General features: G+C 40.3%; 3 protein-coding genes across 3 annotated transcripts; all 3 read left to right on the top strand.

Moving 5' to 3' along the window:
* The first annotated feature begins 96 nt into the window (after positions 1–96).
* LOC133039703 (uncharacterized) lies at positions 97–1286 on the top strand. The gene is made up of 2 exons (XM_061118623.1): positions 97–939; positions 1047–1286. The coding sequence occupies exons 1-2, from the start codon at positions 97–99 to the stop codon at positions 1284–1286; spliced, it is 1083 nt and encodes a 360-aa protein (XP_060974606.1).
* Positions 1287–2345: 1059 nt separating this feature from the next.
* On the top strand, positions 2346–2946 carry LOC133029210 (uncharacterized). The gene is made up of 2 exons (XM_061101700.1): positions 2346–2696; positions 2791–2946. The coding sequence occupies exons 1-2, from the start codon at positions 2398–2400 to the stop codon at positions 2930–2932; spliced, it is 441 nt and encodes a 146-aa protein (XP_060957683.1). The 5' UTR covers positions 2346–2397; the 3' UTR covers positions 2933–2946.
* Positions 2947–11664: 8718 nt separating this feature from the next.
* Positions 11665–13368, top strand: LOC115696602 (uncharacterized). Its single transcript, XM_061118622.1, has 3 exons — positions 11665–12000; positions 12109–12665; positions 12765–13368. Exons 1-3 carry the CDS (start codon positions 11665–11667, stop codon positions 13366–13368), a joined length of 1497 nt encoding a protein of 498 aa, XP_060974605.1.
* The last annotated feature ends 8509 nt before the right edge of the window (positions 13369–21877 follow it).

The following is a 21877-nucleotide window of genomic DNA, read 5'->3' as shown; positions in this document are numbered from 1 at the left end:
TATTATTTTTATTATTTGTTTTCTATTTTTTTTAGTTTTTTTTGTTTTTGTCCCGATTTATTTTGTTTATATTGCTACGGGAATGGGATTATATATATGACCGTAAGAATCTGTTCATTGCTAAAGCCTTTTCCACTGCTACTTTCCAGAGTGATAGAGAACATTAAATCTTGTCTTTCGTATGTACAAATTGAAATCTTTTCAAAAACCTGTTTTGGTCATTTCCTTGACCTTCCCGAGTTTAAAGTTCAACCCCAAGTGTTTCATGGGTTGTTGCTCCGAGAGGTTCAGCAACCTAATGATGCTGAGTTGTGGGTTATGATACGCGGTGTTAGGCTTAGGTTTAGCATTGAGGAATTTGCATTGATTACTGGGTTAGACTGTGAAGGTGACTGTAGTGTCTTAGATTTTAAGCAAGAGGTTAATAGTCTTTGTGAAAGATATTGGCCAACTTCGTCCTCTATCACTAAGGAATCTGTTAGGGAATGTTTTACCACCAAGAGGTGGGGTGATTCTGATGAGGATGCTGTGAAGTTGGCAGTTTTGTATTTCGTGGAGTGGTTCTTGCTTAGTGGCACTAAGCATAAAAATGTACCCAAGTCTATTTTAGATGTTGTAGATAGTGGGAGGTACAATGAATTTGCTTGGGGCCGGAGTTCTTTTGAATTGACTATTTCCTCATTGAAGGGTAAGCTTGATAGTTGGGTTGACGGGGTTAGGAAGGCAAAGAGTTCGGGAAAGAGGCCGAGTGTTTTTTACACTCTGATTGGTTGTCCTCATGTTCTACAAGTTTGGTTCTACGAGTGTTGTAAGTACATGAAAGGTAAGTACTGCCAAAAGGAAAGCTCTCGTATTCCAAGGATCACTCAGTGGACATGCAATAGTCAACCTACTTTCAAAGTTTTGAAGACTACTATCTTTGATGTTTCCAAAGATAAGGTATATCTGTTTGTTGTAATTTGGTTTTTCAGTAGTTGTTTTTGTGTTGTTTTTTATTATTATTAATCTTTATAATTGAAATTTTAATTTTGGTGTTTTTTGGTCAGCTGCAACTTTCAAATATGAGGCCCACGGCTGGTGAGTTCAAAGCTTTGAAACTGGGCAGTTTCAAGTTCGACACCGACTTCAACTCTTACAAGAGTCTTCCCCGTCCCCGAAGAGCCAACTCGTTGCTCGGAGTGACATTTCGTCAAGCTTCGAGGCCTTTTCCGAGAAATTTCATGGGTTGGAGGTCAAGATCGATTCGTTGCATACTTCCCAACGAAGATTTCATACGATTTGGTTGAGTTGAAAGAGTTTGTGTCCGCACGCTTTGTTTCTTTTGGTGCTCGGATGGCTTCAATGCATACGCTTTCTACTGTTTTTGCCGATTCCTATGCCAAGGTATTTTAGTTTTTCAATAGTTGTTTTTCTGTTTTTTTTAAGTTGTTTCATACTAATTTAATATGTAATTTCAATATAGGAAAAAGCGTTGACTCTTCCAATGATGATGATGGAGGTGGTGATGAAGCGATTTTGATTTAAATGAATCAAGAAACCGATGAAAATGAAGAAGAGAATGTTATGGGTGATGACGAAGGGGAGGGTAGTGAAGGTGAAGAGAAGGATGATCAACCCGATGAAGATTCTGACTCAAAAGAAAAAAATGATAATGGCAGTGATGATGATGCCACTGATAGTGAGGAGAAGGTAGATAAGTAGACAATGTAACTAGGTTTTAGTTACTTTGTGTGGTTTATTTTGTTGTAAGTCCGTTTTAGGTAGTGCTCTTGTAATTCTATGTTATTGTTATGTCTCTTGTTATGTTTTATTTTTCGTAAATTTGCAACTATTTTCGTACTATTTATTTGTATTTATTATGTTATTTATATGCATTTTTGTGTTTGTAGATTTTGTTGTTCTAATTTATTGTTGGTCTTATTATTTTACTTGTTGTTTTTATTTTGTTATGTAGTTTTTTTTTAGTTGTTCAAGTATTTCACAAAAAATAACTTCACTTTTTTCCATTTTCTTTTTCCTTTATTTTCTGTATCAAGAATTTCGTTGATTTCAATGACGGCCCTACTCAAATAGATGTTGAGGCTACCGTTCATCTCGGGGTAAAAGCAGTTGAGCTTATGGTAATGTTGCTTTTGTGTTGTTTTTTGGTTGTGTAAAGGTTGTTATTTTTTAACCATGCTCTAATTCCTTTTTAATACCATATATAAACAGATGTCTTCAGATGGAATTGGTGGTGATCCTTGTAAACGATTTCAGCTTCGAAAATGTTGAGGTTACGGATCGTCGTCTTGTTTGTTTTGAGGTATATTTTTTTTTTGGTTGTTTTTTAGTTTCTTCATACTTTTTGTGTTTAACACTCGTCTATTTTCTTTCATTTTTGTGGAAAAAATATATTAGATGGGTGCAACAGGTCTCAATGTTGATTCTAACATTGAACTTGAAGATGACCCAATTCCCGTTGAAGAAACTCCTCTTGTTGACAAGAGGAAATCTAAGAAACCCATAGCGCTGACGTCTCCGTTTATGGAGTATGACTCTTCCATTTCTAGTTCTAAAGATGGTTCTGGTTATGGAGTTGTTAAGTATGTGGCTGGGTTGTGTCCTCTCGATGATAAGATTGGTGAAGATGTAGAACATAAAGACGAGATTGATTTTGACTTGTGGCTTGGTGAAGGACGCCGATCGAAGAAAGATCCGTAAGTGTTTATTTTCAGCACCTTTGTTGTTTTTTTGTATTTTTTGTTTTTTACTTTACTATTTATGTTTCACTTTTTTTTTAAAAAATGTTAGGCATGATAAGGAGAAGGTTTACTTGAAGGGTAAGGATAAGATTGTTCCCCCTTTTCGTTTTGGCGTGGAAGATGTTGCAACCAAGATGTGGTTCCACAAGCTTGCATATCCTGGCCAATGTTTGACTAATTCTGTAAGTTAATTTATTTTTTCTTTTGATTTTTTTCAAAAATTTCAGTATATAGTTTTATTCATGTTGTTTGTTGGTTGTTTTTAAGTTGTTGAAATATAATTCATTTTCTGATTTTCCAACATTTATCATTTTTTTGTTCGCATTCGGACATCATTTTTTACTATCTACGTAAAAAAGGAAAGTATGCAAAGGAGCCAAAGGTTAAGTTCACAACCACCGATTGCTTATTCTTCAAAACCATTCATGCTTTGTATGAAAAATTTATTGCACAGAAAAAAAATCTTTCTTTGATAACTGCCCAGCATGCCATTGCTGATTATATAAGAGGTAGAAAAATGTTATGTGGTTCCCCTTGGCATTTGTGCGATCATGTTTTCTTTATCATCCATATGGAGACTGAATCACATTGGATTCTTGGTCGATTGAATATTGAGGAAAGGCGTGTGTACATGTACAACTCCTTGTCGACTGCTATGAAAGATAGTCGCTATCAAAGCTTGTCGGCCCATTTGCGGTGTTGTTGCCCCACTTTTTTGCTTTGTTTGATGAGTTCAAAAAGGAAAACAAACCGATTTGTTTAGACCCTTTCGAAGTTGTTAAGGTTGATGGTTTGCCTCAACAAACCTCTAAGTAAGTTGTTTTTATTTTTTATTTTCAAATGTTTTTAAAATTTGTAATGTTATTTTCCTTTTCTAAGTTTTTCTGCTGTTGTTTTTTGGTTGTTTTGCAGTGACTGTGGTTGTTTCGTTGCATCGTTCGCCGAATACTTTATTGATATGAAACCGATTCCTCCCATATTTGATGTTGAGAAACACCGTGATAGGCTTGTCCGTGTTGTTCTATAAGTATGCTCGCATGAAAGAAGTGGAATTTATTGATAGTGAAGATGAGGCTCCTCCAAAGGGTCCAAAGAAGAATTTGTCTTAGTTATCTATTGGTTGTTGTTGGAAATACTACTTTTTTTTTATGTAGCTTTTGTTTTTTCTATTACCAGATTATGTTCATAATCATAGACAAGTTGTTGTTTCTATCATGTTTTTTTCTTAATTGGAATTGGTTTTTAATTTGTTCATATTTTTGGATTTTTAATCTTTATATTTACTCTTACTCATGACAAAGATACTATTAACAACCTTATTACAACCATCTGATAAACAACTAAATTGCATTTGTAATCACTTTATGTAGTTTATTTTTCCTTCTTATTAATTTCAACCTTCTTCCACTCATTTAATTAGTTATCTATAATATTTGATGTTCTTTTGTATATTAATGATAATAATACCAATTTCCTATTATCAATATCTCTCCACATAAAAAATCACAATAAAAAAATGTATGTAACAACCAATCGTAATATGCAGTATGTGTTTTCTAAATGTTTTAATATAGTTGTTTTTTGGTTGATGTGTAGTTGTTTCCACTTCTATGCCGTAATTCTTCCGTTGTGTCTTTTTGTTATGTCCCTTTTGTCCACACTTGCCACACTTGTTTTGTTTCTTTGTTTCCCAAGCTGCTGCCATTCTTCTTTTCCTCGGCCTTCCAGACTTGATTCTCTCCTTTGGAGGCAACACTATGATTTCTTCAAAAAAATCTGGAAGTTCCCATTCTCTTACGTTTCCAACTGGGTATACTGTTTCTTCATATGTTTGCAGCCATGCTTTTGATGTGTAGTATTGTGCACAGTAGTTGTATGTGTTTATGTTCAAGTCCTTCATGACGGCGACTGCATGGTTACATGGCATTTCATCTTTTTGAAATCTATTGCATGTGCACGTCTTCTCCTTCAAGTTTACTATTCTTGTTCTGTCTTCATCTATCACCTCAAACAGTTCGGTTTGTCGGTTTCACCGCAAGTTTTAAACCAACTTTAAAACAACCAAAAAACTATGCAAACACAACTGTTTTAATTTTACTTTATGCGAACGATAATCTGAACTTACTGTTAGTCGCAATGACTGTACATAGTTTCCCTATGAGTTTTTTCTCAGATGATGGTGTCAGCCTTGTTGTGCATTTTTGTGCCTCCTTTCTATTATTGTATGTCCACTCTTGCATTTGTGCCCTCAAGCACTCCATTAATGTTGTCACTGGTGTTTCCCTTGTCGCTAAATTTGCCGAGTTCAAGGTGCCTCGGCTATGTTTGATGTCATGGTAGAGTACCTACAATTTGGACAGTTTCTGTCATAGTTCTACTTTTGGAAAAAAAAACTCAAACGCAACGCAAAAACAACGCAAATACAACGCTATAAATAGGTGAACATATCATTGATTTTATCCTCCTTATTAGTTTTCACCTGTTGTTTTCTGAATGATACCTTGACCATTTTTCATGGCCAATTTTCTCCAGTACGGTCTTATGCGCTTATCCAAGTTGTCTAGCTCCCTCATATGGAATTCAAACTCCATTTCGTGTAAGCTTTTGCGGGCAAAGAATGGCACTGCGAAATGCTTTGCATTTTTCTTGAATTTTGTTTTGAGGTTCGACAAGAGGTGGAAGATGCAAAAGAGCCATGTGTTATTTCAGTGGAACACTTTCCTAGTTGCTTTGATGATGCTTTCATGTCCGTTCGATATTAGGCATTGACATTCTCGAACCCCCGAATGCTTCTCTTATTTTTTTTAAGAACCACTCCCACGATTTATCGTTCTCGTAATCAACTATGCGGTATGCTAGTGGAAAAATTTTAGATTACGCATCTTGTGTGTTGGCAAAGTGAGCAACGTGCCTCCATACGCGGCCTTTAGGAATGTACCGTCTACCACGATGATTGGTTTGCGGTTGGCCAACCTTTTATAGCAGCATTTAATGCAACAAATGCATATTTGAAACCGTCATCATCATCTTTCTCTATGTCTATTAATGTTCACCGAATTTTAATCAAACAAAGATTGTTTCAAACAACATGTACTCAACGAAATAACAACTCAAAAACAACTGTTTTTCCACAAATATTATCAAAGTAAAATTTTTAAATTTTTTTTTACTCTGGATTTGTTTTCCGTAGCATGTACAGTATCTAGGCAAGAGATTGTACGACTCTTTAGCATTTCCATGTAGCCGGGTTTGTGCTCGCTCTTTACTACGCCATGCTTTCATGTAATTCATCTTTATTCCGTATTTGTCTTTCATTTCGTCTTTATGTCTCATAGGCTGCACTTTGTTTTCGTGTTCAAGAATTTTGGTTTTACAAAGTCTCGCTATCAACTTTGATGTAGCTTGTCGTTGATCTCCAAATCTTATTGTAATCGCACATGTGTGTTCTTCTTCGTAGCTCCTTATTATGAATGTTTCAGTGTTTCCATTTTTTGTAGCCTTTAAACTCCATTTGCGGTTTGTGTCCAAACACACTATGTTGTATTCTTTTGTGCAAGATTTCACTACTTTGTATTGAAATGTCTTCTTGATTGCAAAGTAGCATAGTGTACTTATCAATGTTTCTTTGTCCTTGTAAATTTGCCCCTTCTCTATTGTTTCATGTCGTTTGTCATTGATGATCATCATTTACGTGTTTGTCCACTTCCTCTTCTTCTTCCCGGTTGTTTTCTAGTTGCCGTACCATTTCTGCGGCCACAAGCTTTGCATAGTCGGTGAAGTCAAAATATTCATCTACCGCCGTAGTTTTTTCTCTGTTGTTGTACGGTTGTTGTATGGTTGATTCGATGACACCGTTATCGTTTCTAGGAAAAATGCATCAACTTCACCGGATCCCATCGTCTGCGTGAGATAGTTGTTGCTTGGAAGTTGTTGCCGTGTTGTTTCCGGAGTTGCCGCAAGTCTTCCCGTGCCGCGTTGTTCTCATACGATTCCATGATCATATTGTTCCACACCATTGTTTGGTTAGGTGGTGCCGTGTTATCGGTTTTGTTCACACACAATGGGTACCTTGTGAAATCAACCTCCTTCGTTAATAGCTTTATGTAGAACAACAGACTTTTGTCATCCTTGATGTGTAGTGGTTGGCCTCCTTCCTTCAGTTGATATTTCAGTTGTAGTTGTGTTGATTCATGGTTGCATTGGAGTTCTTCCATCATTATTCTCATTAGTTCCTCAAAAGTGCACTTGGTCGAAATTAATTCTCCACTTGATTCATAATCAACATAGTTTTCGTTGTCATCCCAATGCCCATTGCTCGCACCAATATTTGTAATGGTTCCGTTTCCTGAAATAATGTAAATTATTTACTTGGTTCAGTTTTTGTAGTTGCAAACAACTATTTTAATCTGTCAAAACAACCAATAAACAACTATTTCCAACAATAACTTATGCATCTAACACTTTCATCTGACCGACTATTTATATAGGTTAAATCAACTATCAAACAACTATTTCAAAACTGATCACCAATTAATAACAGTAGATTCATATTTTCCAGTTTCTAGATCCCAAACAACTATTATTCCACTGTAAAACAACTTGTAAACAACAGTTTCAGAATAAAACACTGTAGCAACTATTTATATGCCTTAATGTTTATTTTCATGCAAACCGTTGTTGTTTTTTTCTCAGATTCATCAATATTTCATTATTTTTTCAATTTAATCCGGTTTTCATCAATTAATATCAAATTTCTATTCATCTACACTAAAATTTTTTTTCCACGTTCATGAAAAAATTTGTTTACCTTCAATTGTCCTTCTGATTCAATCATGGGTGAGTTTCTTTGATTTCCAGCTCTCCTTCTACTCGGTTCTTCTCCTCTGATCGCGATTTCTTTGTTCAATGATTGTTGTTTTTGAGTTTTTTTTGTACATCAATGGAGGTTTCCTGGTTTTTTTTTTCCCTTTTCGTTTTTGATTTTGGATTTTCGGGATTCAGCTGGTTTCCTAGGAGTTCTACATTTTTTTAGATTTTGATTTTGCTGGATTTGGAAGAAAAATGGTTGAGAATGGGTTGTTGGGGTTGGATCGCTGGGTCACGAACAAGCTGCGGCTGGTCACGAAGAAAAATGGTTGAGAATGGTGGTTTCCGTTTTCTCAGCCGGTATTTTTGTAATTACCAACTTTTTAGTTTCCACTTTTGTTTATTTCCTTTTTTAGGGCCATAAATGTAAATTTCATCTATTTTTGGTCTATAATAGAAAAAATCTCTATATTTTTTCTAAATTTAGTATTATTTTAACATATATGCATTAAACTATTATTATTGATTTCATAATTTAGTATACTACTTCAACTTCTTAATTTTCATGTCTCTCTTATTCTCTTATTTAACATTTTTTTTTGTTGTATTTAAGTGCTTTTATACATTTTTAATGTGCTCAATAATTTGTATATTAAAATTGATATGTCTATACATTAATTATAAATAATTTTTTTTTCTTAACAGTGTATATGAAGATGCTTTTTCTTCAAACACGTACAAAGACGATTTGGCAGTCGGCAGGAGCTTCTACAACTTTTAAAGTGGTGAAATATTCTTAAAACAATCTCACATATATTTATTGTTGCCCTTAATTTTGCCCAAAATACGTGGACCAATGCGACTGCGACACGTGGATTTGAAAAATATGATTCTGAGATAATTTAACTAAGCCTTTTTGGATCAAGAGTATCAACAAGAAAATACCTCCCGGAGAAGATATGGGGGCTCCACGTACTCCCTCTTCTGCAGCTATCACGCTATGATTAATAAGCCTAGTGACGGCTACTTTATGAGGGATCACATCAATCAAGAAGGGATAAAGGATTATATCCACCTAACCCCTAAGATACCTAGGGTATAGGCCATGCATTCCCCATTTTGTATCTTCTGGGAATGTGTGCCCCTACTGAAAATACACAGAACGACAAGATGTTCGGTTCTAGGGATCACTCCAGAAAAACACTACAAATACCCCCCAACACATTAAGATGGGGGTCGAGAATTCTGGGTTCGTGATGAAAAAAGAGAGAAAAACTACCAAGAACATTCTCTGTAATAAATACTCTCATAAATAAAAAAGACTCGTGGACTAAGGCTCATTAATGCCCCAACCACGTAAAAATCTCATGCATTAAACTTCCTACAGCTTTCTCATATATATTATTAAATTGGTTGCTGAAAATCTCGGTCAACATTTTGGTGCTTTCATTGAGAGCTGAAGGAAGCATCTGCGAATAGACGACAGTCTTATAAGCTAAAGCAACAATGGTGGAGACTCGCAACGCATGTCAACCCCGTCCTCCTCAAGCGCCCAAAATCTTGAAGATGAGGAAGTGGCCTCAAGAGTCAACGTGGACTCTGAGGTAGGAGGAGAAACCAATGACGACGAATACGAAGGAAACTTCGACGAGTACGACACCTACGACGAAGGTAGTTACACAGAACTAGTGCTCTTGAGACAAAAGGCTGCTGATCATGAAGCTGAAATCACGGCCCAAAAAGAACAAAACAAAAGGATGCAAGAGGTGATGCTCGCCATGCAGAAAGCAGGATCCATGTACACCCTAAAGCCATCCCTGCAAGACTTGGAGAAACACCAGAAGAGTCCTCACCAAGCATCCAAAAGCATAAGTCCAGGGAGCCTAGCCCTATAAAGTATCCCTCTGAAGGGAACCAACGGAAAAATCCTACTTCCACCCCGGGAAAAAAGAAAAAGGTGCAGAATCCGCGAAAGGTCCGCTCAGATTTCCTGAAAGGGAAAGGTCTGTTGGGTTTTATGCCCTAAATAAAACTCTGTTTCAATGTAATCCAGATTATTCAATATCAATAAAGTAACAGAAGTAATTTTACATTCACTTGTGTATGTTTTGGTTCACTTAATCAATTGCTTGTCTATTTGATTTATAAATTCATCCAAACCCCTTTCACATACTTGAACATGTTTATTGTGTTGTCAACACAGTGGAAAATAAACATGACTATGTGAATAAAGTATTCCTAGATTTATCGAACACCGGGGTTTCACTGATATGACAATCTACAACAGAGTTTACTTACATTTGGAGAAATGTTATGTTCTTTCCAGAACATAGGTTAAAGTAAAGCTCAGGTTGGATGCATGGAGTATGCATTGGAATGGACCGATATTGAACTTTGAATTAGATTTTGAAACTTACCGTAAGCATCTATTCAAATTCAATATCATAAGTTGATCCTAGATCACATGATCTAAATCCTGATATGGTTAGGCTTAATTTCAAGAGTGTTATTCGTGTTCTTTGATTTGTTAGTTAAGCCTAAATCTTTAGTCTGGGCAATACATACATTTTGGGAACACGGTAGTGTGATTGAGTGGGAGCGCTAACATAAATATGGAATCTATAGCTTCTATCTGACGAATAGTAAGCAAAGGGTGATTTCCTTCGAGCTTAACCAAACGAGATAAATGATTGAGTACTCATTTCACTTAGTTGAAATATCATTTATACAGGGTTAAGTGTTTTAAGGATAAAATACATTGTAGGGTGTTACGGTAATTTAAGTCCCTTTACAGTGTAGATCATCCATATAGAGGATCATTGATCACATTAGGATTATAACAATGGATAACTAATAATGTGTCTATATGGTGGAACATATAGAGCATTCTATATACTGAGAGTGCAATTCTGAGTTCTATGTGTGGATTCAACGAAGAATTAATAAGTCAGTGAATTTAAGTGGTAAATTCTAGATCTGCTTATTGGAAGCTCGGATATATAGACCCATGGTCCCCTCACTAGTTGAGATGATATTACTTGTAAGACTCATTTAATTGATTTTAATTAATCAATTAAAAATTCTCAAGATGGACTTGTCTATTTGAGAATTTAGCACTTATTAAGGGCAAAACAGTAAATAGAGATTTTGAAGGGCATATTTATTAATTAGGAAACTTTAATTAGTTTCATTATTAATAAAATAAATGATAATATATTATTTGATAATTAATTTTAATTATTAAATAATTAGATTTGTCATTAATATGGTTGAACAATGGAATTGGCAGTTTTTCACAAAACAGGAAACTATCAGTGTAGGAAAAGGAAAGTTGGAAAAGTGGCAAGCCTTGTTTCCACATTGCCTAGGCCGGCCACTTAGCTTCCTTTTCCCTTTGATTTTTTCAATTCCAAATGTCAATCATAGCCCTTGGTGGTCTTCTATAAATAGAAGGCAAAGGCTTCAGAGTTACATACAACTGAAAAGCTTTTCACAGCATTATTCTGAAAGAATTTTCTCTCAGAAAATTGTCTCTGAGCCGCCACCCTCTCTCTCTCTCTTCCTTCACTGTTTTGAAATGTATGAGTGCTAGAGTAGTGCCCACACACATCAAGTAATACCTCAATCATAGTGAGGAAGGCTGTGTAGAATTCAGAAACAACAAAGAAGGACTTTCGGGCTCAGATCTTGATTATACTCTACTACAGAAAGGAATCAAGGGTTAGAGATCTGAGTGGGAGGAGACATATATTCCGCTGCAATCACTGTAAGATTTCTGAGACTCTTATGTGTTTAATTTCATATCGTTTTAGAAGTTCATATTTAGGTTGTTAAATCAACATACTTGTGAGTAGATCTAAGTTCCTGGTAAAATAACTTCCAACAAGGTCCGCATAGGGGCAAACTCTAAAAAGGGAGTCTTGGCCCTCGGGATCGAGAGGACCGAAAAAGAATTTTTGTGCACCAGGATCTCGGGGAGAAAGGAAGAACGAACCAAAGATACCCTCCCGTCGATCTAAGACATCAGATCAACAGAAAACATGGTGACCTTCGGGATCACCTAGACCAAAAGAAACATACACCGGCGGTCCCCATGGGAACGCTGAACGAGAGAATTATGGGTGAGCTTGCCATACTACGCAAAGAGATTGCTCGGGTCCCCCAGAGACAAAAAGGTGATGACTCAAACTTTGACTGCGAAGACCGAGAACCGTGCACCAGACACATTTTGGAGGCGGAACTCCCCAAAAACTTTAAGATGCCCGAAATGGCAGCTTATACCGGGGACTTGGACCCCAGCGATCACTTATCTCGATTCAACCGAGTAATGACGGTCATAAGAGTAAGCAATGACGCCAAATGTTTATGCTTCCCGCTAACGTTGAGTGGGTCCGCGGAGGAATGGTTCAAGAAGTTGGAACCAGGATCAGTGGACTGTTGGAACAAGCTGCAAGTTAGTTTTCGGAGATAATTCGTCGCCGCAAGAAAGATAAATCTCGAAGTCAGCGCCTTGACTAACATCAAGCAATTACCCACGGAGACATTGAAAAATTTCATAAAGAGGTTTAAGGAAGAAGTCTCGAAGACTAAGAAAGTTGATGACGGACAACAGCTTGCACTTCTTCAAGCGGGGATCCGTACAGGAACTCCATTCTGGAACGAATTACATCAAGAAGGAGCTTCGAACCTCCAAGATTTCCAGAAGACAGTCCAAAAATACATCAACTTAGAAGAGGCCCAAATAGTGGCTTATGGGGGATACAATCCGACCGGAGTGGCGGGATATGTGTCCGGAGTCCAACTCTCGAGAACCTTAACTTCGGCTACTCCACCAATAAGCGGCATACAATTCTCCGCTACCCCAGGATATAATCAGAGCCAGGCATTGGCTCCCGCATCTTCGCACTATGGGAATCCTTCGGGGATGAGTGGACAAGTCTCGTCTCACTCCGCTCCTGCTGCAAGCCTAGCTGGACCTTCTCAAGGCTCTCGGAGCAAGAGGTCCTCGAAAGGAAGCAACCGGACGGAGGACAAGCAACAGAATAGGGGGTACACTCCCCAATACACCCAATACACGGAGCTGAGGGACTCCCAAGACCGTGTATATTTCGCCACCAGGCAAAATACGCACTATCGGAGACCGCCCCCTCTATATAAAGATAGCTCCTGAAGGGATCCCAACAAAAGATGCGAGTACCACAACGACATTGGACACAGTACCAATGAATGCAAAAATCTTAAGGATGAGATCGAGAGCTTGATTCGACTGGGTCATCTCTACGAGTGGATTAAGAACCGGCTGCCCCATCTCAACCCGGTTCTGGCAGTGGGACCTTTGCCTCAAGGAACACCAGGGGGTACGCCCGGAGCATTGGCACCAGTCGCTTCCCCGGGGGAACCTCAGCAGGCACCCGACTTGCCACCAAGACCCAATGGAAGAGTGACTATGATCTCTGGAGGGCCCCATATTGGAGGGACTACCCGAAAGGAATTAAAGCGCTATGTCGGGGCCGTAAAACACAGCGAGGTTTGGGAAGTCACTCAGCTCCCTGCTCAGAGGCCCCGACTCATGGATCAGCCAATTACATTCACAGAAGAAGACGCAAAGACGGTGTGTTTTCCTCACCATGACCCCCTGGTCATAGAGACTCCCATCGCCAACAAGATTGTGGCTAGAATACTAATCGACAATGGGAGTTATGTGAATTTACTATTTAAAGAAGCCTTCACGGTGATAGGCCTCACGGACCGGGATCTTTCGCCAAGCGGTTCCCAACTCGCGGGATTCAATGGACAACACTCATCCCAATGGGAAAAGTGAGGTTGCCCAGTCACCTTGTGCTCGGACACACCCCAAAGCACTTTTAAATACTGCACATTCGTGGTGGTAGACTGCCCGACAACTTACAACGCAATCCTCAGCCGACCGGCCCTAGTGGACTTCAGCGCAGTTACATCGATCCGGCACTTGTGCTAAAAGTTCCCTACTCAGGAAGCTGGAGTAGGGACCGTGAGGGGTAACCAAGGAGAGGCCAGGCAATGTTATAATGTTGCCGCCCACCTACCAATATTGATGGTCCGTGAAGTTATTGAGCCAGGAATGGCGGAAGAAGATGAGTTGGATCCCCGTGTGGGATCCGAAAAAATCGTAGAACCAATGGAGGACGTCGAGAAAATATCAGTATGTGACCTTGACCCCGCCAAGGTCCTTCGGCTGAGAAAAAGCCTAGAGCCAGAGGAAAAAGAAAAAAATAATTAAAGCACTAAGGGCAACCACGGATGTTTTTGCGTGGTGCCAAGGAGACATGACCGGCATAAGTCCCCAACCCATGTCCTCAACGTTAACCCGGATATGCCACCAGTTCAACAGAAGCGGCGTCCTCTCGACCTAGTAAAGGCAGAAGCCCTGGAGAAAGAGGTGGACAAACTACTAACTAGTGGCATGATTCGGGATGTGTATTATCTAGAATGGCTAACCAATCCGGTGTTGGTGCCTAAACCAAATAGGACATGGCGGGTATGTATAGATTTTACCGATCTAAACAAGGCCTGCCCAAAAGATTGTTTCCCCCTACCACGGATCGACCAAATGGTGGACGCCACCTTCGGATTCAAGCTACTGTCCTTCATGGACGCCTATGCCAGCTACAACCAGATCAAGATGCACGTGGCAGATCAAGAATGCACTAGCTTCATGACCGATAAGGGGGTGTACTGCTACCTGGTCATGCCTTTCGGATTAAAGAACGCTGGTGCAACATATCAACGAATGGTGAACCGAATGTTTAAAGGCCTTCTGGGATGGAACATGGAAGTGTACGTGGACGACATGTTGGTCAAATCAAAGGCATGTGCAAGCCATGCAGATGACCTCGAAGAATGCTTTGAAGTGGTTCAGAGATACGGAATGAAACTTAACCCAAAGAAGTGCACTTTTGGGGTCAAATCAGGAAAGTTTCTAGGATTTATTGTCAGCCAACGAGGGATAGAGGCAAACCTGGAAAAAATCCAAGCTCTCCTAAATATGCCTTCTCCCAAAAAGCACAAAGATGTACAAAGCTTGACCGGGAAGGTTGCTGCCTTTAGCCGATTTATCTCCCGATCCACAGACAAGTGCATTCCTTTCTTCAACGTCCTGAAGAAATGTCAAAAATTCGAATGGTCTAACGAGTGCGAGGAGGCATTCAAAAAACTAAAAGAACACATGGCTAAACCCCCGATCCTATCAAAACCTGTCCTCGTAGAAGACTTGTTCCTATACTTGGCTGTCTCCGAGAATGCGGTTAGCGCGGCCTTAGTACGGGAAGAGGAAAAAACTCAGCATCCCGTGTACTATGTTAGCAAACGCATGATAGGGGCGAAGACATGATACCCGGTGATCGAAAAACTAGTTTTTTACCTCCTAATGGCCTCAAGAAAGTTAAGACCCTACTTTCAAGCACACCCAATCAAGGTTTAACCAACCATCTGCTCCGACAAGTCCTACAAAAGCCAGAGGTGTCCGGGAGACTTCTCAAATGGGCTAAAAAATTAAGCCAGTTTGATCTACATTACATACTGCGCACCTCCATAAAAGGACAAGCGCTAGCAGACTTCATAACGGAGTGCCATGAGGCAGAGGCTAACGCAAGTGTGCCCACACCTCAAATCCCAGAATGGAAAGTATTTGTGGACGGTGCTTCCAACGAAAATGGATCCGGAGCGGGGGTAGCAATGATATTCCCAAACGGACTTCGACTCCAGGCAGCCCTACGTTCGAATTCACAGCCTCTAACAATGAGGCCGAATACGAAGCCCTGATTGCGGGGCTGAGATTAACAAAAGCTGTGGGGGCCAGAAGAGTAGAAGTCTTCAGTGATTCGCAACTGGTAGTAAACCAAGTATCGGGAGAATATCAAACGCGTGGAGAAAAAATGGTCGCGTATGTAGCAATCGTTCGGGAGTTGCTCCATGAGTTCATGGACTACAAAGTGGAGAGAATCCCCGGAGAAAAGAATGCTCATGCAGACTGTTTGGCTAAGTTAGCATCAGACAGTGAAATTGAGAAACTGGGGTGGTGCCCGTTGAACGCCTCTCGGAACCAAGCATTAAAGCCAAAAGCATTGTGGCGGCAGTTGAACAAGAGCTCAACTGGATGATCCCCATCATCGGATACATAACCAAAGGCGAGTTGCCCCAAGAAAAGGCACTATCCAGAAGGATACAGTACCAAGCACACCGTTATGTGATGATGGATAACATTCTCTATCGAAGAGGACTCAGCATGTCGTACCTAAGGTGTGTATCGGACCCTGAAGCTAAGAAAATTATGCTAGAAGTCCATGAGGGGTTCTGCGAGATCATACAGGAGGCCCGAGTCTCTCAAAGAAAATACTGAGACAAGGGTATTTCTGGCCAACCATGAAAAAAGATTGCATAGACTACGTCCAAAAATGTGATTCGTGCCAAAGGTTCGCGAACATACCAAGAGCCCCCTCCAACGAGATTACCCTGATGACTAGTCCCTGGCCCTTTGCGGTCTGGGGAATAGATCTTATTAGGTCCCTACCGACAAGAAGGGGAGAGGTAAAGTATGCCATAGTAGCAGTAGACTACTTCACAAAATGGACGGAGGCTGAGCCAATGAAGACTATAACTGCTAAAAAAGCACTAGATTTTGTTATCAAAAACATAGTGTGTCGATATGGCTTGCCTCACAAGATAGTCTCAGACAACAGAAAGCAGTTCGACTGCGAAGAATTTACCGACTTCTGCAACCAATACGGAGTCATCAAAAGCTTCTCCGCGGTGGCAAGGCCACAAACAAACGGACAAGCAGAAGCGCTCAATAAGATCCTAAAAGTCACTCTAAAGAAAAAGTTGTTGGCCTGCAAAAACAATTGGCCCGAAGAATTGCCAAGAGTGTTATGGGCCTACCGGACAACCCTAAGAACCACAACTGGCCACTCGCCATTTTCAATGGCATACGGTTGTGAGGCAATGGTCCCGGTGGAAACGCTATTCCCATCCCATAGGAGAACAACTTATGATCCAACAACAAACAAGGCTTTATTACAAGACGCATTGGATCAGATTGAAGAACTTCAGGATGAGTCTCAAATACGAATGGCAGCTTATCAAAAGAACGTGGCTAAACACTTTAACTCAAAAGTTAAAAGTAGAAAATTCGCTATTAGTGATCTGGTCTTAAGACGAGTCTTCCCAGCCACTCAAGAATCCAGAGTGGGGGTACTTGGGCCTAATTGGGAAGGACCATATGAAATTGAGGACGAAATCGGCTCCAAGACCTACAAGCTTAAAAGGATGGACGGGACCATGGTGCCTAGGACCTGGAACGCCGATCACCTCCGAAAGTATTACCAATAGTCAAGAAATATAAACTTATGCTCTGTAAAGTAAATTTGTACCAGACAAGTATATGCAACTTCCAAATTTATATTTGTAAAGCTAAGTGCCTTAAAAACAATTTTTCATGCCACTCAGGTGGTAATAAGGCATACCACATGGGCAAATGTAAAACAGGCCAAAAGTTTAACGAAATTAAAGCAAAGTATGTATTTAAGCATAAATATAAAGATGTTCGGACCCAGTAACAGGCTCTAAAAAAATATTAAGGGGCTGGGGACGTGCCTTAAAATTGTCTCCCCTTAAAGAAAAAGATTAAATTGTCTGAAAAAAGGGAAAATAGACTGTAAATGTAAAAGAGAAAAAAAAAAGATAGTAATAAAAGTAGTAGTGGATGATGGATTGGCTTAATCAATTCGAGGTGGAAGACAAGGCCCATTGCGCTCCTCAAGCAAGGCATCAAGCCTCTTCTTCTTCTCCCAGAAGCGAGCAAGGACTTCCTCAGGCTTGGGATAGAAGTCGAGCTTGAGGTTTTGGCCATTAGTTTGCAAGGCCATGAAAACGCCGTCATCGAAGCACTTAGTGCCATGCTTGCAGACGACAGGGGCTAGGAGCTCATCTCTTTTAGCCTTCTTCAGGGCCTGATCTTTGAAATCCCTGAGCTCCTTCACCTCAACGGTCAAATTGGTCGTCGACTGCAAGTCTGCCTGATGCAGCTCCTCCATTGACTTCAACCTGACAGTCAGCTCCTCGACAGCCTCCTTGGCCTCCCTAAGCTCATGCCTCGCTTTGGCCACGACCTCGTCCCGGGCCTTCAGCTCCTCCGCCTTGGCCTGCAATGCCTCCTGGTGCCTCCTCTCCGCATGTGCCTTCCTCTGCTGGGCTTCCTTTCGGAACGCCTTCCTCTCGGCCGCCAGGTCTCTTAGACTCTTCATGGCCTCGTCCATGCCCCCAAACTCGGACATGACGTACCCATGATCTATCAAAGTCTTTGAGAGGCGACCAGTCTCAGCAGCGATCTGGAAAAGCAAACGAGTTAAGTATGAGAGATCAAATGCCACAGGGTAGAGCACAAATGAAAAGGAAAAACCAATAACAAAGACTCACTGCGGTCATGAAAGCGCTGATATCCTGAACCTGATAAATGGCGTTCGTGGAAGCGCATGCTGCGTATCTTTTGGCCGGGAGTTGGGTCAGATGGGAAACGAATTGGCTAGTCAGTTCAGAGGTGAAGGGAGCAAGGGCAGGGCCGACAAAGCCGTTGAACCAGTCCGTCAGGGGGTCCATGTTTAGGTCCCAGGCATTCTTGAAGGCCTCCTCGCACAGAGAATTTTGTTGAGCCTCTCGCAAGACCTTCTTCAACGCTTCCACCTCGGCATTCCCCATGCTATATTCATCCATGGCATAGTTATGTTTGGCAACTCGAAGCTGCTGCCTCTCCTCATCGGCGGGAACCAGAGTAAGGATGATGCCGGGGGGTACAATGTATTCCTCTGCCTCAGGCAGAATCCCCGAGTCTGAGCTGACGGCCGGAGTGTCCTTTCTTCTAGGCTTCTTGGAAGACTCAGCCTCCACCATTTGGCCTTTGCGCTTCCGATCCAGCAGAGCCGCAATTTCGCCTTCCTCCTCCTCCTCGGCCTCCCCATCCTCGTCAATCAAAACGATTGTGCCCAAGGGGGCACTGGAAGATGACCTGCCCAAAGTCACCACCTGGGTAGGCACCGGAGGAAGGGAATGTTGGAATTTATTTTACCAGGATCTTAGATCTACTCACAAGTATGTTGTTTAACACCCTAAATATGAACTTTCTAAAACGATAAATAAACACATAGAAAGTTAAGAAAACCATACATTGATGCAGCAGAATTAATGTCTCCTTCCACTCAGATCTCTAACCCTTGTATCCTTTCTGTCGCAGAGTATTATCAAGATCTGAGCTCGAATGTCCTTCTCTTTGTGTGTGATCCTTCACAGTCTTCCAATCTATGATTGAGTTACCACTTGCTGTGTGTGGGTACTTACTCTATCACTAAGGTTCGAAATTTATGAAGAAGAAAAGAGAGAGATGATTTCGGCTATAGAGAGAAAAGGGAAGGCTCAGTTTTTCTGAAGAGAGAATTTTCTGACATAAAAATTTATTCAAAGTTATGAAAAAGTGGTGATTTTGACTGAGCCATCTATTTCTATCTATAGGCAACTACTATGTTTAGGTTAGGAATTATTTGGCATTAAAATAATAAAAATATCAATTTGAAAAAACCACTTTAAGTGGCCGGCCATGGTGTGTAATGGGCCCCACTTGGTTTTTGCAGTTTTCACAAATTTAATTTCTATTTTCTCAAAAACGCCAATTTTCCAATTCTAACCATTTAAATGCCAAAACTAATTATTTAATAACTAAAATAGATTATTAAATAATATTGTCATTTAATTTAATTATTAATTAGACATATAAAGTCTATTAATAAATAAATAAACCTAGAATCTCTTTTCTTTACAATTTCACCCCTGCTTAGTGAAAATGCACAAATCAGACATAGTCTAACTTTAGAATTATAATTGATTAATCACAAATCAATTATTGAGTCTTACAAGCAGTATAGTCTCAACTAGAATGGGGACCATGGATCTATATGCTGAGCTTCCAATAAGTGAACCGAATTTACTAAGTAAATTCCTACTTATTAATTCTTCGTTGAATCCACTCTTAGAACTTAGAATTGCACTATCAAACTTAGATAGAGCATATTATATGTTCCACGATATAGATATGCTATCTCATTTAACCATTGTTATAATCTTATTGTGATCAAAGATCCTCTATATAGATGATTTACATCGAGATGGGATAATTTTACCGTTCTCACCCCTCAACGTATTTTGCCCCTTAAAACACTTAGCTACCTATAAATGATGTTTAGTGATCTAAGAATTAGTCATTTAAACAAGAGCTCATCCATTTACTTCTATTTAGCTAAGCTCGAAGGGAATCATCACTTGACTTCTATACACCAGTAGAAACTATAGATTCCATATTTATGTTCAGCACTCCCACTCAATCATACTATCATGTTCCCAAAATATACGTATCACCCTGACCCAAAAGTAGGCTTAACTAATAAATCAAAGAACATGAATAGTACTCCTGAGTTGAGCCTAAGCATATCAGGATTTAGATTCTTTTAATCTTAAGATCAACTACTGATATTGACTTGGAAAGATATAACGGTAAGTTTATAATATCTTAACTAAGTTGTAATATCGGTCCAGTCCAATGTATACTCCATACATTCGAAACTAGTATACTTTACTAATGTCCTGGAAAGAACATAAACTTACTCCAAGTGTAAGTACACATCATCGCTGATTATCACATTAGTGTAAATCCAAAACACTGATGAAACAGGGACTTAGTCTTTTGATTCATATGATCATAATCACATTCCACTGTGTTGACGATACTGTAATTGTGAATAAACATATGATCTGGACTTAACTGATTTTGTGTGTAAATGTAATAAACATATTAAACTATTAGCATGTAAAATTCATGCAAACATAAATCACTTCAAATTTCTTATATTGATAACTAATCAGATTGTAAAGGGTTTTATTTAGGGCACAAAACCCAACAGGGAAAGGTCCGGGCTGTAGGTTTCGGCAAGAGTCGCTAAGAGATCTTCCATCGGTCTGGCTGCTTCAAAAAGAAATAAAGTGTCAGAATGGCCATAAGGAAGCATACACATGAAAATAAAACAGTAAAGCTAGTCCTACCCTGACTATCTAACTCAGCCCTAGCAAAGTCTTGAACTACAATGCTGGCCTCATCATTTCCAAGAAAGTTGTCCAAAGGGAGAAACCAACTAGAAGACAAATAAGTTGAGTGATCCAGAGGGGTGGGTGCAGGAGGTCCGAAACCCATCCGGGACCGGCCTAAGAAATGACCTAAGTGGGAAAAGTAAAAGCCCTTGGCATGATCCCCCCACCGAGTGGGGGCATCCTAAACTTAAGAAGACGCTCGTCGAACTCTATAGGCCTATACCGGGAATACTCTTGGATAGAAGGAACATGATGGACCGTTAAAGGAGACTTACCGGAGCTGGATGTGCTGGCATCGAGAGCCTCAGTATTGGGAACCAGGACCAACAATTTAGGCCTAGAAGGCATCCGATCTGTGCTCGCCTCCAGACGAAGGGTCCTCCCGGGGGCAGCCTGAGCTTTGATGTAAGCCAATTCATGTTCCCTCCTAAAGAGGTACTTTTGATATCGGTCCTCTGCCAAGGCTATGATGTCCACCCGGAGTGCTTTCTCCGCGGCCGGAGTACGGATGTTTGGGCAGAGAACCTTCGAAAGGTTAAAGTCATCCATCGACTGGCTCCCGGAGATAAGCTTGGCCATCTGATAGTTCTCCGTCTTGACCAAGTCCCCCACGTTAAGACCTTTTTTGTCATAAGTGGAGAAAGTCTTGGCATGTTGGAGAAACAGCTGGGTAGGAGCAGTGCAGAGAAGAGGAGGAATCCTAACCCACTCCGTGAGAAGCTCCGGGCGGTCTACGGCTTGGAAGCCAGAAGAGAAGAAAAAGTGATGGCGGTATTCCTTTACATTCTTTTGATAATTAAAAAGGACCGAGCCCTCATTTAAAGGATGGGCCCGGAGGGTGAAAAAACTATCTTTAAACTTGTCCCCCTTCTTGGGGACAGATACAAGTTCGTAAAAGTATAAAACTTCAGCCGGGCTAGGCGAAGCCCAGCCTCTGGCAACATAAAAAATAAACAAGCCTGAGAGCAGGCGGTAAGCTTGTGGAATTAGTTGATAAGGCGCAAGGCCGACAAAAACAAGGAAGTTAATAAAGTAATCTTGAAGAGGGAGCATGGCCCCAAATATAAGATGGGTTTGGCTCCAAGCTCCGAACTCCCCATAGTTGTGATTGGGCGTCTCCTCGTCTCGAGGCAGGCGGTGAAAGACCCCGGACGCAGACGGCTTGA

Source organism: Cannabis sativa, chromosome 7 (assembly GCF_029168945.1).
Source record: "Cannabis sativa cultivar Pink pepper isolate KNU-18-1 chromosome 7, ASM2916894v1, whole genome shotgun sequence".
NCBI lineage: Eukaryota > Viridiplantae > Streptophyta > Magnoliopsida > Rosales > Cannabaceae > Cannabis > Cannabis sativa.
The sequence above is the reverse complement of the archived record's forward strand: the minus strand, read 5'-3'. Positions and strand labels throughout refer to the sequence as shown.

Excerpts from the sequence above, each read along its gene's own strand:
- LOC115696602 (XM_061118622.1), top strand. The coding sequence starts at position 11,665 with ATGGGTGAGCTTGCCATACTACGCAAAGAGATTGCTCGGGTCCCCCAG. Across the intron at positions 12,001-12,108 it reads ACTGTTGGAACAAGCTGCAA|AGGTTTAAGGAAGAAGTCTC; the intron begins GTTAGTTTTCGG and ends AATTTCATAAAG. Across the intron at positions 12,666-12,764 it reads CGTGTATATTTCGCCACCAG|TACCAATGAATGCAAAAATC; the intron begins GCAAAATACGCA and ends CATTGGACACAG.
- LOC133039703 (XM_061118623.1), top strand. The coding sequence starts at position 97 with ATGACCGTAAGAATCTGTTCATTGCTAAAGCCTTTTCCACTGCTACTT. Across the intron at positions 940-1,046 it reads TTGATGTTTCCAAAGATAAG|CTGCAACTTTCAAATATGAG; the intron begins GTATATCTGTTT and ends TTTTTTGGTCAG.
- LOC133029210 (XM_061101700.1), top strand. The coding sequence starts at position 2,398 with ATGGGTGCAACAGGTCTCAATGTTGATTCTAACATTGAACTTGAAGAT. Across the intron at positions 2,697-2,790 it reads CGCCGATCGAAGAAAGATCC|GCATGATAAGGAGAAGGTTT; the intron begins GTAAGTGTTTAT and ends AAAAAATGTTAG.